Source organism: Macrotis lagotis, chromosome 1, assembly GCF_037893015.1.
Source record: "Macrotis lagotis isolate mMagLag1 chromosome 1, bilby.v1.9.chrom.fasta, whole genome shotgun sequence".
Lineage (NCBI taxonomy): Eukaryota > Metazoa > Chordata > Mammalia > Peramelemorphia > Peramelidae > Macrotis > Macrotis lagotis.
Genome location: NC_133658.1, coordinates 885,763,296 through 885,778,294, shown reverse-complemented (window position 1 = coordinate 885,778,294; position 14,999 = coordinate 885,763,296). Strand labels below are relative to the sequence as shown.

Below are 14,999 nucleotides of genomic sequence, written 5' to 3'. Positions count from 1 at the left end.
ATCTCCACAGGTCACTTTTAATGCTAAAATTCCATCATTTTATAACTTATCCCTTGAAAACTACCAGAACAGCCACTTCTAGATTCTGAACTTCAATCATGCATTCCCATTTTTTTGTTGATATTGCCATACATGAGGCTACTATTTTGAAAATAGGGCAATTTGGGGCAGCTAGGTGGAGTAGTAGATGAAGCACCGGCCTTGGAGTCAGGAGTACCTGGGTTCAAATCCGGTCTCAGACACTTAATAATTACCTAGCTGTGTGGCTTTGGGCAAGCCACTTAACCCCATTTACCTTGCAAAAACCTAAAAAAAAAAAAAAAAAAAAAAAAAAAAAGGGCAATGTGTTAGAAAAAGGAGTCTTTGCATTACCAATTATTACCTAGATAAGCTGGATAAATCACTTCTCTGCACCACAATTTCTTTATCTATAAAATGAAGGAGTTGAACTAGATAATTTCTAAAGTCTTTTCCTGTTATAGAGATTCTACATACTTCCAAAGAGGGTTCATTATGTGTCAAGAAGGAAGAGAAATGGGGGAAGCTAGGTGGTGCAGTTGTCAGAGCATCAGCCCTAGAGTCAGGAGAACCTGAGATCAAATGTGATCTCAGACACTTAATAATTACCTAGCTGTGTGACCTTGGGCAAGTCAACCCCATTAACGGCCTTGTAAAAACCAAAACCAAAAAGCAAAACAAACAAGAAGGAAGAGAAATTAAATTAAAAAATATACATGTAAAAAAAAATCAAAGACTAATCAATCACTTGTCATATTGCTAAATTCTCATACTTAAACAGACCATCCTGTCCCCTCCCCCAACCCAAGTCCATCAGTAATTTTGGCATGCTATATAGAAAATGAGATTCCAGGTAAAGAGATTGGAGGCTTGATCTAAGGCCCTCTCCTTTCTGGGTAGCAGAGTAAGATCTTCACCCATAAGGAGATACCACCTGCACAACCCTGGAGGGAGAGCAGGTAAGGATGTGTTAGCTTGATGTCTACTGGCATTTTCTTTATGTAACTGCACTTTAAAGAACATTTTTATTCCCCAACAAGCTCTCCCTCAGTTTCTGGCAGGAATGGGAAGTGAATTGATTCCCAGTTCTGTGAAATTCTAAGGCAAAATCTAATGGAAAGAACAGTCTTTCCAGGTATGGATGTTAAAGAGTTAAAGGAATTCCCCAAACCAGGGCAATATTTCATAGAAAAACCAGCAATAACAAGCAGAACTGAATACTTATTTGTAATTTGTGTAACTATAAGACTCCTTTTAATTCTATTTTGTTTGGTTTTGTTTTAGGCTTTCCCTAATTACTAAATATAAATAGTGTTATAAGTGAATTATCCTACCTCACTGACTTTATTTAAAATTAGATCTGAATTCCCCAGCATTCCGGAGCCCTCTCCTTCCCAAAGGCCACTACTTAGGATTACAAAATAACTTTATTTTCTTCAAGGATGTAAGTATTGATTTGCTTTATTAAACCACTTGCTGGCTAGGTTTACGATGGAGTTGATTTTTTTTAAAGGAGAATCATTATGTTAGCAAGAGCTCTCTTTTTCGGGTCATCAGCTTTAAACACAGTCCAGGGTTTGGGGAAGCAATTTCTTACTTAGCCAGCACCAAGAATGAAAGGCAGCAGCAGAGCCCCCAGGTCCGGGTCCTCGGTAGGCTGCGCCCCTCCTCCGCTCCTGGCACCCAGAGCACCCCCATCCTCCCCAAGGCGCTCGAGTCCCCCCCTCGGGGGCACCCCCTGCTGCTCACTCACCGTCTCCTTATTGGGAAGCAGTTCCTTTCGGATCCTAAAGAAGTTCTTGCCGTACTGCCGGAGCCCCTTAATGAAGCGTTTCTGCGGAAAACAACAAACGAGATGTCAGAATTACAAATAAAAGCCACCACAACCATCGAACAGGACGCCAGCCAAGCCAAACCGGGAAACGAAGCGAGGCTTGGGCCGCCGCAGCGGGGACCCCCTCGAGAGACGGGGAGCCCCGGCACCCGGGGGTCGGGAAAGCCTTCTCCCCAACACTAGCAAGAGCCCACCAACCACCTCGGGCGCCGGCCTTCGGGGAGAAGTCGGGGCGCTCGCGGCTCCCTAGGCCGGCCGGGCCCGGGAGACCGCGTCCTTTCTCCGGGGTCGGAAGCAAAGCGGAAGCGCCGCTGCCACGGGCGGGGACGGCCCCTCCCCCAGCGGCCGCCCCCTCCTCATCTCCCGCCCACCCCAGGCTGCCAGGTGCCCTACACCAGTCTCCAGGCGGCGGCCGCGGTGCTGCGGGAGCCACCGAGCCGCTTGTCACTACAAAGGGGAGGGGAGGGGGAGGGGCGGCCGGCGCTGCCTAGCATGTGATCCCGGCTGGGCAGGGCCGGGCAGGGCCGGGCCGGGCTGGGCCGTTCCCAGCCAGTCCGCCAGCTCGCTGCAAAAGGTGGCCTGGATCCCCCGGCCCCGGGATGGAGGGGGACCTGGGCCCGGGCCCCCACAGGCGGCAAACACCAGGAGCCTGGGAGCAACCTGGGGCCGCATCCCCATCACAGCGCCAAGAAAACCTCCCACCAACTCCAACCACGATTTCCCAAGGCTGGAAGTCTTTCCCCAATCCCTTCAGTTGTTCCTGAGATTTCCTAAATTAAAATAACTTGTAATCTGTATTTATGTTAAGCTCTTTGAAAACAAGGACCCCCCCCCATAGCTAAAGCTAAGCTTCTCCCCCCACCCCCATCCCCAAGCTGGCTCCGAGACTACCCTGGAACAAGTTTCTTCACTTTGGCCATCTGCCACCCTGGTGCCCATTTTACATGTCCTGTTTTGAAAATTATAATCAGATAGAGGTCATGCTATGTCAATTAACTAATTCCCCTACCCATTCTATACCCTTCCCCCTGTGACTTTCCTGGCCAAAAACACCTGACCCCAACCATCCTCCCTGGAGGTGAGGTCTCTAATTAGAACTTAAGAACCTTGAGGGCAGAGAATTACTTCCAATACTTACTCAAGGCACATAGTAAACAATGTTTTCTCCTTAATTCCTTCATTAAAGACCCCATAGATCCAAGCAAGGGCAACCTAGAACTAAGAAAGTAGGCTTGGTCTTTGGCTGTAAAACCAATTCAACAAACACAGCAAAGTTTCAGGAAAAAAAATATTGAAGGAAGGAAAATTATGGGGGGGGGGCAGAGCACAAACAATCTGAGGGAAGGGGTAAAGCTAGCTTTAAAACAATTTAAGCTCTTGTCAACAAAATGGACTAATGAAATCAGCAAGGTTAAACTGAATACCAACTGTGCATTTAGCAGGTTGAAGAGAAAAGAATGGACCTTCTGAAGCTCAATACAAGCCTTGCTGTTTTAATAGTAGTAGAATTCTCCAGGAAACTTTCACTGAAACTCACACTTATCTATAATTCTGCCCTATTCATTCTCCATTCCCATTTCCAGTCACAAAGTCCTGTCCGTTTTTCTTTCAAAATGTCTCTTCAAAACCATGCCTTGCTTTTCATTCCAACAATCAGAACCCCAATTAAGGTTCTAACAGACTTTGGCTGTCTCCAGTCAGTCCTGCACTGCCAGCCCACATCAAATACCACTTTAGGATTAATCTTCCTAAAGCCAAAGTTTTATAGAAAGTATTTTTTTGAAAAAGGGAGTTTTATTTTGTAAAATTAAAAAGCTTTACAGATAAAATCAGTACAGCTAAAAAAAAGGAAAATGCACTGATGAAATTTTCTGTATTGAATATCTAATATGTCTGCATTTAAATTTATATGGAACTGACAAATCTATAATAATCTATAGGATTAAGAGCCACTGCCTATTAGATTTGATTAAATGATTAAAATGATTTAATGATTAAGACATGACTAATTTTTAAATGAACTGCAAACTATCAACATCTCAGAAAAAATTTCAAAATCACTAATTACCAAAACATACAAACAAAAAACACCTAAGGTATCACTGTCATATCCATTAAAATTTGTGAAACCAGAAAAAGATGGCAAAATTCAATAATGGAGGGGCTGTGGGGAAACAGGCATGCTAACCTGGTGGAGTTTCAATCATACTAGGGAAAAAAACTGTAATTATAACACAGAAAATTATTAAATTGTTCATGTCCAGGGTGGTTAGAATGGCAACTTTATAGGGCATCAAGTCCTTACCTTATAAATGTAAAAACTGAATCCAGAAGAGGATAAAGGGAAAATGTGTCTTTATGCATAAATGTGCATATGCATGCTGAAGGTACACTTTTGTGTTTTAGTCATTTTAATCTTAGAGTTTGAGTGTGTATGAGAGAGAGAGAGAGAGAGAGAGAGAGAGTGTACAAGCACAATTGGCAGCAATAATCATTATACAGGTGGTACAAGTAGTAAATTATAAAAGCAAAGGACTGACCCTAAGTCTTGTGATGTCAACATTTTTTATCCTGCCATCCCAAAAAGAATCACATATAGCAAAATATTCAAACTGTGATATATATGAAATATTTTAGGAGAAATATATTCATTATTTACAGCACAAGATGAAAACATATATGACCAGGATAGCTAAACAATCTTTTAGTCTATGAATATAATGAAATGTTAGTATACCACAAAGAATTACTGTTGTTTGTCCTTCACCCTCCAAGAAGACCATGAGATCAGAGGGGCAATGCCATAACATGCAGACATCTGGATCCAGGGGCCAGATAGGGATCAGGACAACTAGAGATGGCCCTGGATATGAGGCAATCAGGGTTAAGGGACTTGGCCAAGTTTACACAACTATTAAGTTTCAAGCACATTTGAACTCGGGTCCTTCCTGGTTCTAGGGTCTGTGCTCTATCACTGCACCAACTAGCTGCCCTTTGTACCACAAATAATTATGATTATGAAGACTTTTATTTGAAAATAAAAATGATGAATAAAAGAACCATAAGAAAATCCATAGACTTCAGCAATATAAAGATAACACTTAAAAAACAAAGAAAACCAAAGAAAATCTGATTTTGATTTGAAAACAACAGATGATATTGTGATATACTATCAAAATAAAAATATTTATCCTTTCTCTTAATCGCAGGTAAGAATTAAAAAATTCCACTTATTATCAGAAATAGTTAAGCTTTTAATTGTTTTGCCAAATTTGGTTGTTTCTTGGGAAATATATATAAAATATATGAAAAAATTTTTCATCAAGGTAAAAACTCTTCCCAATATCTTCACAATGCAAAGCAAAGCCCTTAAAAATTGTGATTGTACCCTAATAACTATTAAATAACTATCAATACACCTTGGTATTTAAAGTTATATGCTGCCTAACCCAACACTGTAACAAGGAAAAGTTGATATTTACAAAGTTCTTTACATATGACAAAGCACTTTATATTCATAATATCATTTAATTCTCATGAGACCCATGTGAGATAGATATTACAAATATTTTTATCCCCTTTTTATTGATAAGGAAAATAAGGTACAGCAAGTTAAACTTCTTGTCCAAAATCTAATCTAATCTAATCTAATCAATCTAATAGATTGATCAAACATTTTTTAAATTGGCACTGCATTAAGGGATACAAAAAGCCCTCAAAGGAATACTCTAATGCGTAAGACAACAAACAAATATATTTAAACAGATCATATACAGAATAAACTAGAATTCTCACTTCCCTCATTTGATGTAAAAGCTAGGACATGTTATGAAGTCAATAAGGGTACAAAAGAAAGCAGGAGATACAAATTTAATCCTTGGCTTGGTTAATCAATCAATAAACTTTTTTACTAAGTGATTGAGTATTAAAATTAAAATCTGAACACCAAGTACAGTGCTCTTTCTATTGCATTATAGCTGCCTTTTGTCAATATTATTCCCAATTGATCACCCAGAGCCTTGCCTCCTATTTCACTGAAAAAAAATGAGGCCATTTGCCAAGAGTTCCCTTTTTTTCCCTGCTCTCCCTGAAAGTCAGTCAGTCATTGGGAAAATCCCATCAACCAAGAAGATTCCACAGCCCAAGGTCTCCCCCTTTTTATGACTTTCAACCTCTTAGCCTGAGGCAGGGGACTTGAACTCCACACTTCTTTTTGAGGACAAGCCTTTATATCTAGTCCCTCCCTTTCAGCTTCTTTTAAGTGTTTTTCTTCCCTATTAGATTTGTAAGCTCATTGAGGGTGGGGGCTTTGCACAGTGCTCAGCACATTGTTCTTCAGTACATTCAGTAGTACCAGTCTCTTTCTGATCCCATCTGGGGATTTTTATTGGGGGTGGGGGGGGGTGGGGTGGGGGTAAAGATAGTGTAGTGGTTTGCCTTTTCCTTCTCCAGCTCTCTGTACAAAGGAAGAAACTGAGGAAAACAGGGTGAAGTGACTTGCTTCAGCTAGTATGACTTTAGCCCCAGCACTCTCATCGGCCCATTGGGCCACCGAGCTACCCATGGGATACAAGCCTACTCTTAATTACTAATGCTTACTCTTAACTGATTGACATTATGAGATGGAGGAAGCTAGGTGACTGTGAATAGAGCACTAGGCTTGAGTTAGGAAGAATGGAGTTCAAACCCTGCCTTGGACAGGAGCTCACTTAACCTCTGCTGGCAACCATCCACTAGAGACCGTATTGATCATGAGATCACGAAGAGTTGGATACTACTCATTATCTCTGTCTTATATGAAGAGGTGGCCCTTCTCCTCACATAGGCATACTCCTCCACATACAAAAGAGATCCCATCTGATTCTTTACATTTGAGTGCTTACTCTATCATCCCTACTTTATCATTAATATTCAATTGTTCCCCATCTGCTTTCCTAGTGTCTACAAACATGCTCATGCCAATCCTCAGAAAGCTCTCATTAATCTTTCCATCTCCACTAGCTATCAATCTATACCTCTCATTGCTTTTGAAGTTACATACCTTCTCTACAATTAGTGGTTTTATTTCCTTTAACTCCCTCAACTTTGCAATATTACTTCTGACCTCATCATTCAGCCAAAACCAATCTCTCCAAAGTTACTAACAATCTCTTTATTAACAATCTCTTTATTCTAAGACTTTTTCTCGGTTTTCCTCCTTCATGTTCTTTATATAGCATGTGACGTTGAATCACTCCTGATTTTGCTCTTCTCTAAGAGGCTTCTGAATCACCATTCTATCCCAGTTCTCCTCTTATCTGTCTTTTCCTTCTTATTCACCTTTATTGGATGTTCATATACTTCACAATCTCAAAAGGTGGGAGTTCCCCAAGGTTTGCCCTGGGTCTTTCAAACTATTTCACTTGGAGATCACATCAGCTTTCATGACTTCAGTTATCATCCCTCTTCAGGACTCAGATTTACTCTTCCAACCCTCACCTTTCTCCTGCCCTCTATCCTCACATTTCAAACTAACTATGAGAACCATTTGTTTGTATACTTTGACTTCTTAATTACTGGAATCTTAAGATACTTGTGTTAATTGCCTCTATATCTTGGGATAACAAATCCCCCCCCCCTTTTTTTCCATTCTCAGTCCTGGAAGCAACTTTGTGTTCATATTCCCACAACACACATTAATAGGGATCTACTTGACATTGGTTCTAATCAACATTAAGAGAATTAGAAGGTGTCACGGCAGATCAAAGAGTTAACACTCTTCTCCACTCCAAATACCCAAATTCCTCATCAAGCAGACCCTCACATAAATAGTTCTATTTTCTTTTTTATTATATAAATATTGTATTTGTTTCAAAATTATATATAATAGTAGTTTCTACTTAACTTTTCTTTTGTAAGATTTTGATTTTACACATTTTCCCCCACACTCCCTTGCCTCCCCATTCCCCCTCACAGAAGGCAGTCTGATAATCTTTACATTGTTTTTTGAATCTGGACCATGGCTTAAAATAGGTATCAGAATGGCATTCTCCTAACCAGTGATAGAACACAGTAATGAGGGCTAATATGAATACATTTGCTATTACTATAGAATTATTATTTGACAAGAGTTTCTGTGAAAACTAGAAAGCATTTCAGCAGAAATTAAATATTATATATATGAAAATACACTAAATAACATTGTACACTCAAATGAATAAATAATCTGATATTAAAAATCACTGCATTAATAAAAATGATAATAAGTAGAAAACCAGAACAATATTTTCACAGATAGGAGTAAGGGGTGAATTGTTAACCAACCAAGTTAGAGAGGTAATCTAAAAAGACAAAATAGATCATTTCAGTTAAATGAAATTTTTAAAAGCTCAGCAAGAATAAAATTTATGTACTTAAGAGAGGAAACTGTTTCTTGTGGGGTGAGGGAGGAATCTCTGCATCAGCCTTCTGATAAAGGATTTGTTATCTAGCAACATGGGGGTGATGATCAATTTTAATGGACTTGCTCATTCTATGAGTGCAATAATCGAGACAATTTTGGGGTATTGGCGATGGAGAATACCATTTGTATTCATAGAAAGAACTATGGAGTTTAAAAAAGGTCCAAAGACCTTCAATTAAAAAAAAAAGTTGTCTTATGTACTACATAATTTTACTATCTCCAACATTTTATTTTTGCCTCAAGGATATGATTTTTCTCTCAACACATTCAATTTGGATCATTGTATACATGGAAACAATGTAAAGACTGGCAAATTGCCTCCTGTGGGGGGTGGGGGAAGGGAAGTAAGATTAGGGGGAAAAAATTGTAAAACTCAAAATAAATAAAATCTTAAAAAAAGGATATGATTTCTCTCTCATCACATTCAAATTAGATCAATGTATACCATGGAAATAGTGTAAAGACTAACAGACTGGGGGGAGGGAAGCAAGATTGGGGGAAAGCCATAAAATTCAAAATTAACTGATGATTTTTTTTGAAATGCCATTTTTTTGAGTCTATTGCCATCCACAGGAAGTAATGAAGAAAATGTGACTCACACTCTCTATTGAGTTCAGTTTCATGCCCAACTTAACCTTTAACAATCTTTATTAACATTTTCTAAGTTTCTGTTTTCAATATAATGTGACCATGTGAATCATAAGGTTTTTTTTTTAATGTCTCTAAACTTCTATTGTTGTCATCAGCTGGGCAAAAAGCTACTTCAATAATTCTGTCGTTAAGGAGCCACTAATTACAAGAACTTATTTCTTTTACCAGACGATCTTTCATTGATGGCCTTGTATATCTACTTCATTGTTTTATTAAGGACTAGTGTTGCTTCTTCCTTGAACCATCTACATCTCTCTTCATTGAGAAGATGATGTCTATTTTAGGGCTCCAAGTCTTCAGTGGCCCTCCTTCCCTTTTTCCACTATTATAACCTGTAGCATTCAAATGACATTTCTGATCATTCAGATCCTTTTTTTTTTGTTGTTTTTACATTAAAAAAATTAAGAAAGATTCCAAAATTCTACCTAGAGAATCCCAAGAAATCATCCAAAAAAACCCCACTGTAAACAATTAGCAATTTTAGCAAAGTTGCAGGTTATAAAATAAACCCTCATAAATCCTCAACTTTTCTATATATGTCTAGCAAGAAACAGCAGGAAGAGCTAGAAAGAGAAATCTCACTCAAAGTAACCTCAGACAATATAAAATATTTGGGAGTCTATTTGCCAAGACAGACTTGGAATCTTTTTGAAAACAATCATAAAACACTTCTCACACAAATTAAATCAGATTTAAATAACTGGGTAAATATCAACTGCTCATGGATAGGGAGAGCAAATATAATAAAAAAGACAATCCTACCAAAACTAAACTATCTGTTTAGTGCCCTACCAATCAAAATTCCAAAAAATTACTTTAACAAGTTAGAAAAAATTTTAAGTAAATTCATATGGAGAAATAGAAAGTCAATAATTGCCAGGAGCTTAATGAAAAAAAAGTGCAAAAGAAGGTGGCTTAGCCCTACCCATTCTAAAATTATATTATAAAGCATCAGTCATCAAAACTGTTTGATATTGGCTAAGAAATAGAGTGGTGGGCCAGTGGAATAGACTAGGTGTAAAAGCAGGAGATGATTATAGTAATCTGCTGTTTGATAAACCCAAACAGTCCAGCCATTGGGATAAAAACTCCCTCTTTGATAAAAATTGCTGGGATAAATAGTATGGAAGAAATTTAGATTAGACCAACACCTCACACCCTTTACCAAGATAAGATTCAATCCAAATGGCTACAGGACATAGACATAAAAAACAATACTATAAGCAAATTAGAAGATCAAGGACTCGTCTACCTGTCAGATCTATGGAAGGGAGCAGTTTAAGACTAAGGAAGAGTTGGAGAACATCACCAAAAACCAATTAGATGATTTCAATTACATTAAATTAAAAGGCTTTTGCACAGATAACACCAATATAACCAAGATCAAAAGAAATGTAGTAAATTGGGAAACAATCTTTACAACTAATGATTCTGACAAAGGACTCATTTCTAAAATAAACAGAGAACTGAATCATATTTTTAAAACAAAAAGGCATTCCCCAATTGACAAATGGTCAAAGGATAGGCAAAGGCAATTTATAGATGAGGAGATCAAAGTAATCTATAGCCATATGAAAAATGCTCTAAATTATTAATTATTAGAGAAATGCAAATTAACGCTGCCCTGAGGTACCATCTCACACCTCTCAGATTGGCCAGTATGACCAGGAAGGACAATGATCATTGTTGGAAGGGTTGTAGGAAATCTGGGACACTACTACACTGTTGGTGGAGCTGTGAACTCATCCAACTCTTCTGGAGAGCAGTCTGAACTACACCCAAAGGGCAACAAAAATGTGTATACCCTTTGACCCAGCAATACCACTACTGGGTCTATACCCTGAAGAGATGATGAAAAAGGTTAAAAAACATTACTTGTACAAAAATATTTATAGCAGCCCTGTTTGTGGTGGCAAAGAATTGGAAATCAAGTAAATGTCCTTCAATTGGGGAATGGCTTAGCAAACTGTGGTCTATGTATGTCATGGAACACTACTGTTCTATTAGAAACCAGGAGAGACGGGATTTCAGGGAAGCCTGGAGGGATTTCCATGAACTGATGCTGAGTGAGATGAGCAGAACCAGAAAAACACTGTACACCCTTAAGAGCAACAAAGGACTTGCTCATTCCATCAATGCAACAATCAGGGACAATTTTGGGCTGTCTGCAAAGGAGAGTGCCATCTGTATCCAGATAAGGAGCTGTGGAGTTTGAACAAAGTGCAAGGACTATTCCCTTTAATTTAGAAAAAACAGATATGTTATTGTCTGATCTTGTTACCTCTTAGACTTCTCTTCTTTAAGAATATGATTTCTCTCTCATCACACCCAATTTGGATCAAGGTACAACATGGAAACAAAGTAAAGACTGACAGAGTGCTTTCCGTGGGGGGGGGGGGGGGGGGGAGAGAGCAAGATTGGGGGGAAAATTGTAAAACTCAAATAATATCTTTAATAAAAATAAATTTAAAAAAGTCAAAAAAAGATTCTAAAAGAATATTTCATTTCCCCTAATAAATAGGAGAATGGAAAAGTATTCAATAAGCATACATACACACACACACACACACACACACACACACACACTTTCTAGGAAGAAAGTTGAGTCTCCATTTTCAGCATAGATAGCAATAACTTACAACCATTGCAGGAAGACAAACATAGCATATTCTCATGTAAGTCACTACAAAATCTCCCTACTAATCATTCTTTCTAAAAGCAAGATCTTCATTCCTTTGACATTCCTACTATAGCATGAGTCAGAGAGAATGATGGTACCATTCAGATAAATGAGGCCAACTCAACAGTCTTTTAAAAATTTCAAGTTAATATGTAAAGTCAAGGTAGTTAAACCATACATTTGAGGAAAAAAAAGATATACCCAAAACATGGTACTAGGCAATTACCTTATCCAACCAGCAACCTGCTCCTATCACAAATTTCACAAGTAAAATTAAAGATGATATTTCTCAGGAGCAAACTTCCTTGATAGCAAACCAAGATACAGCAGATTAAAGGAAAGGTGTACAAAAGACCTACTATATAAAATTATACATGTATAATTGCTTTAAAAGATGTATGATCATATTAACCTATCAGGTTTTTACTAGTAACAAAATTGGCAAAATTTGTGTAGCTTGTAATATTTCTGAATTAAGACATCATCCACATATGGCCTAGATAAAACAAAGTTTGCTTCATAATCACCAGGTGCAATCTAGGGATTTACCAAAAATAAAGATGTTTTAAAAAACAAACCAAAACCATAAATAAATCACTCATATGGTAATCAGGAAATGGAACAAGCTGAAATATGAAAAGCATTTTTGATGATGGTGATAGTTTAACTTTCTCTATAAATTAAATCTTTTTACAAATAACCATGAGGTTTTTAAAACTCTTATTTAATAAATTCAATCTAATTTAATATCAACAACTTATGAATAAAAATTGGCCAGCTTTTAAATCATAGAAGTTCAGTTCAACAACTGCAAGCAACTACTATTATGTTATGTGCATAGAACTAGGAGCTCAGAAAATACTTGATGGAATTATTCCCTATTTTATGTGAAGGTTAGTTAATAATCATTTTGAAATGAAGTGATAAGAAGAGTAAAAAATGATGAGAGGAAAAACTTACACAGATGTAAAAGGTACTACAGTACTCAAGGATATAGTGTAGTGTCCTCTCCTTGTAAAAAATGATTTTCCTTCCAGGGAACAACTATGTGAACCCTTGAAGAAGTAGTGTTGCCTTCTACTCTAAAGTGTAATTTATTGTAAACAATAACATCTAATACCAATTAAGTATGCTTTAGAGCCATTATCTCATTTGATCTTTATAACACCTTCGAGTTAGGTCCTAGAGCTCTCTTCTCCACTCTGAAGCAAGGGGAACCTACAGGAGGCTCCAGGTCCTCCAGCTAAGTGTCACAGAGCTAAAAGTTGAAATCAGATCTTTCTAAATCCTAGTTCAGTACTTCAGGCAAAGAGATGGTGCAGTAGACAGAGTGCCTAGGCCTGGAGTCAGGAAGAAGCAAGCTCAAATCCACTTCCAACCTTGTCCAGCTATAACCCTAACTTCAGTGTCCTCATTTATAAAACAGAGACAACAATATCACCAACCTCCCAGGGTTTGTTGTCAGGATCAAATGGAATAACTCAATAAACTTGCTGACCCAAAGTAGGTGATTCAAAAATGTTTTTTCTCCACCTCCTCCTTTCCACTGTGCTATGAACATTAAGGAGAAAAAAAGGGCCAGGAAAGGAGAGGAATTAATCAAATGGGCTCCAAAGCATTTTTCATTGGACAGTCCCTGTTGGAATTTCATACTGAAGCTCCCTGTAATAATTATGGTATACAAGAATGGTACCAGAGACCTGCTTGGGAGAAGCCTCCTTTCCAATGATACCATCTTCTGCTACTGGTGAATCTTTGTCCTGACACTGGACTTGTACCTCTCAACTCCTCTTCCTGTCAATGACACCCCTTGCTCTGAAAACTATAATCAGATGAATAATAGTGCACTATCTTCTGGACAGGACATGTCAATGGCATGCCCTTTCAATTTATTTATCATCCTTATGACTTCCCAGACACAGCCACCAGCCCCTCTCTTTGTAGAATACTCCAATAGAATTTAGGTTCAGCAAATGGAGCACCAGTCTTGGAGTCAGGAGGACCAGAGTTCAAATCCAGACTTAGACACTTAATAAAGTCCTTAAGAGCAAGGCCTTGCTTAAAAAAAGAATTTAGGCTCCTTGAGCCTTTGTATGTAAATCCTTTGTGCTTAGCGCATAATGGAAACTTAATCAAGTTGTTTTGTTCAGTGTGGTAGAAAGTACCCAGGCTTGTTACTAAATAACTAGTTATTTGCTTCTGGCCAAGATTTTATTCTCCCTGGGAATCACTTTTCTCAGTTCTCTAATCTCAGGCTTAGATGGTATCTAAGAGACCCTGAAGATCTAATAGCAGCTTGATGTGAGTGAAGACTGGCCACTGTGGAGGTGCAGCAAATAGCTCTAATCCTATGGTCAGAGTCTCTGACTTGATGTGATGGAACCACTGTGAACTGGCAGAGACCTGACCCATGTCATTCATGGGTCTCAGTTCTACCATCTGTAAACAACGAGAGCTTTGGGTTTCCCTGGTAATGCTTTGGCTATGATTTTGATAAGCCATGATAGACCCATATCACCCATACAAAAAACAAGCCCCTATAATAAGAACACTTCAAACAGAGATGACACATGTATTTTGTAGCTCCTAAACTATGCTACTGAGAATTTACAGAACGCAAAAAGGATGTGTATGTGCTGCTCCAAACTCCTCATATTGCCCCTTCATCAATATTTCAAAGGAAATCCTCCTGATTTCTTTTCAAAGGTGCCAGCTCTTGCTAAGTCACTCAATTTGAACACCACAGTTATTTCAAAATTTCTCCCTTAATGTCTGTGCTGAAATTTTTAAAAAATTAATTCATTACTTAAATATCAAAAAACAACAACCCAGCAATTCAATATATAAAAACAGAAAAAGCTGATGGCTGATGAATCTGTGAGTCTCTGTTACATAAAGCTTGTTTTTATTTGAAGGTCTGCTTATCTGTGCTTCATTTTGAACATCATCCTATTCTTTTGCATGCATTTTCTTTTAAATGTTTGGCTGAGTAGAAGAACAACTTGAATATGTACAGTTAAAAGACTTTTTCAGCATAGGTCCAAATTGCTTTCTAGCCCTCTAAAACCTGACATTTGTCTTTTTGGTCAACTTTACCCTTCTGATTGATGTGAGGAAGAATCTCAGTTATTTTAATTTGCATTTCTGGCAGCAAAGGGATGGTGGGGTTAGAACAATTGACTTGGACAGTCAGGAGAATCTTAATTAAAAACCCAACTTAATGAATTACTAATTGTGTGAACTTGGGCAAGCATCTCAATCCTGTATTCTCTCATTTTCTTCATCTTTAAAATGGAGATGATAATAATAAGCGCCTACCTCAAAGGGAGGCCAACTAAATAGTGCAATGGATAGAACACTGAACTTTCAGTGAG

The 14,999-nt window shown here is 38.1% G+C and overlaps 1 protein-coding gene across 11 annotated transcripts in view; it reads right to left on the bottom strand.

Moving 5' to 3' along the window:
* The window catches only part of RERE (arginine-glutamic acid dipeptide repeats), a 570,111-nt gene that overhangs the window by 83,753 nt on the left and 471,359 nt on the right, over positions 1-14,999 (bottom strand). For all 11 annotated transcript variants that reach the window (XM_074218548.1, XM_074218539.1, XM_074218549.1 and 8 more), the window contains one exon: positions 1,772-1,852. In XM_074218548.1, coding sequence (XP_074074649.1) covers positions 1,772-1,852 — 81 coding nt within the window. The remainder of the gene's footprint in view (positions 1-1,771; positions 1,853-14,999) is intronic.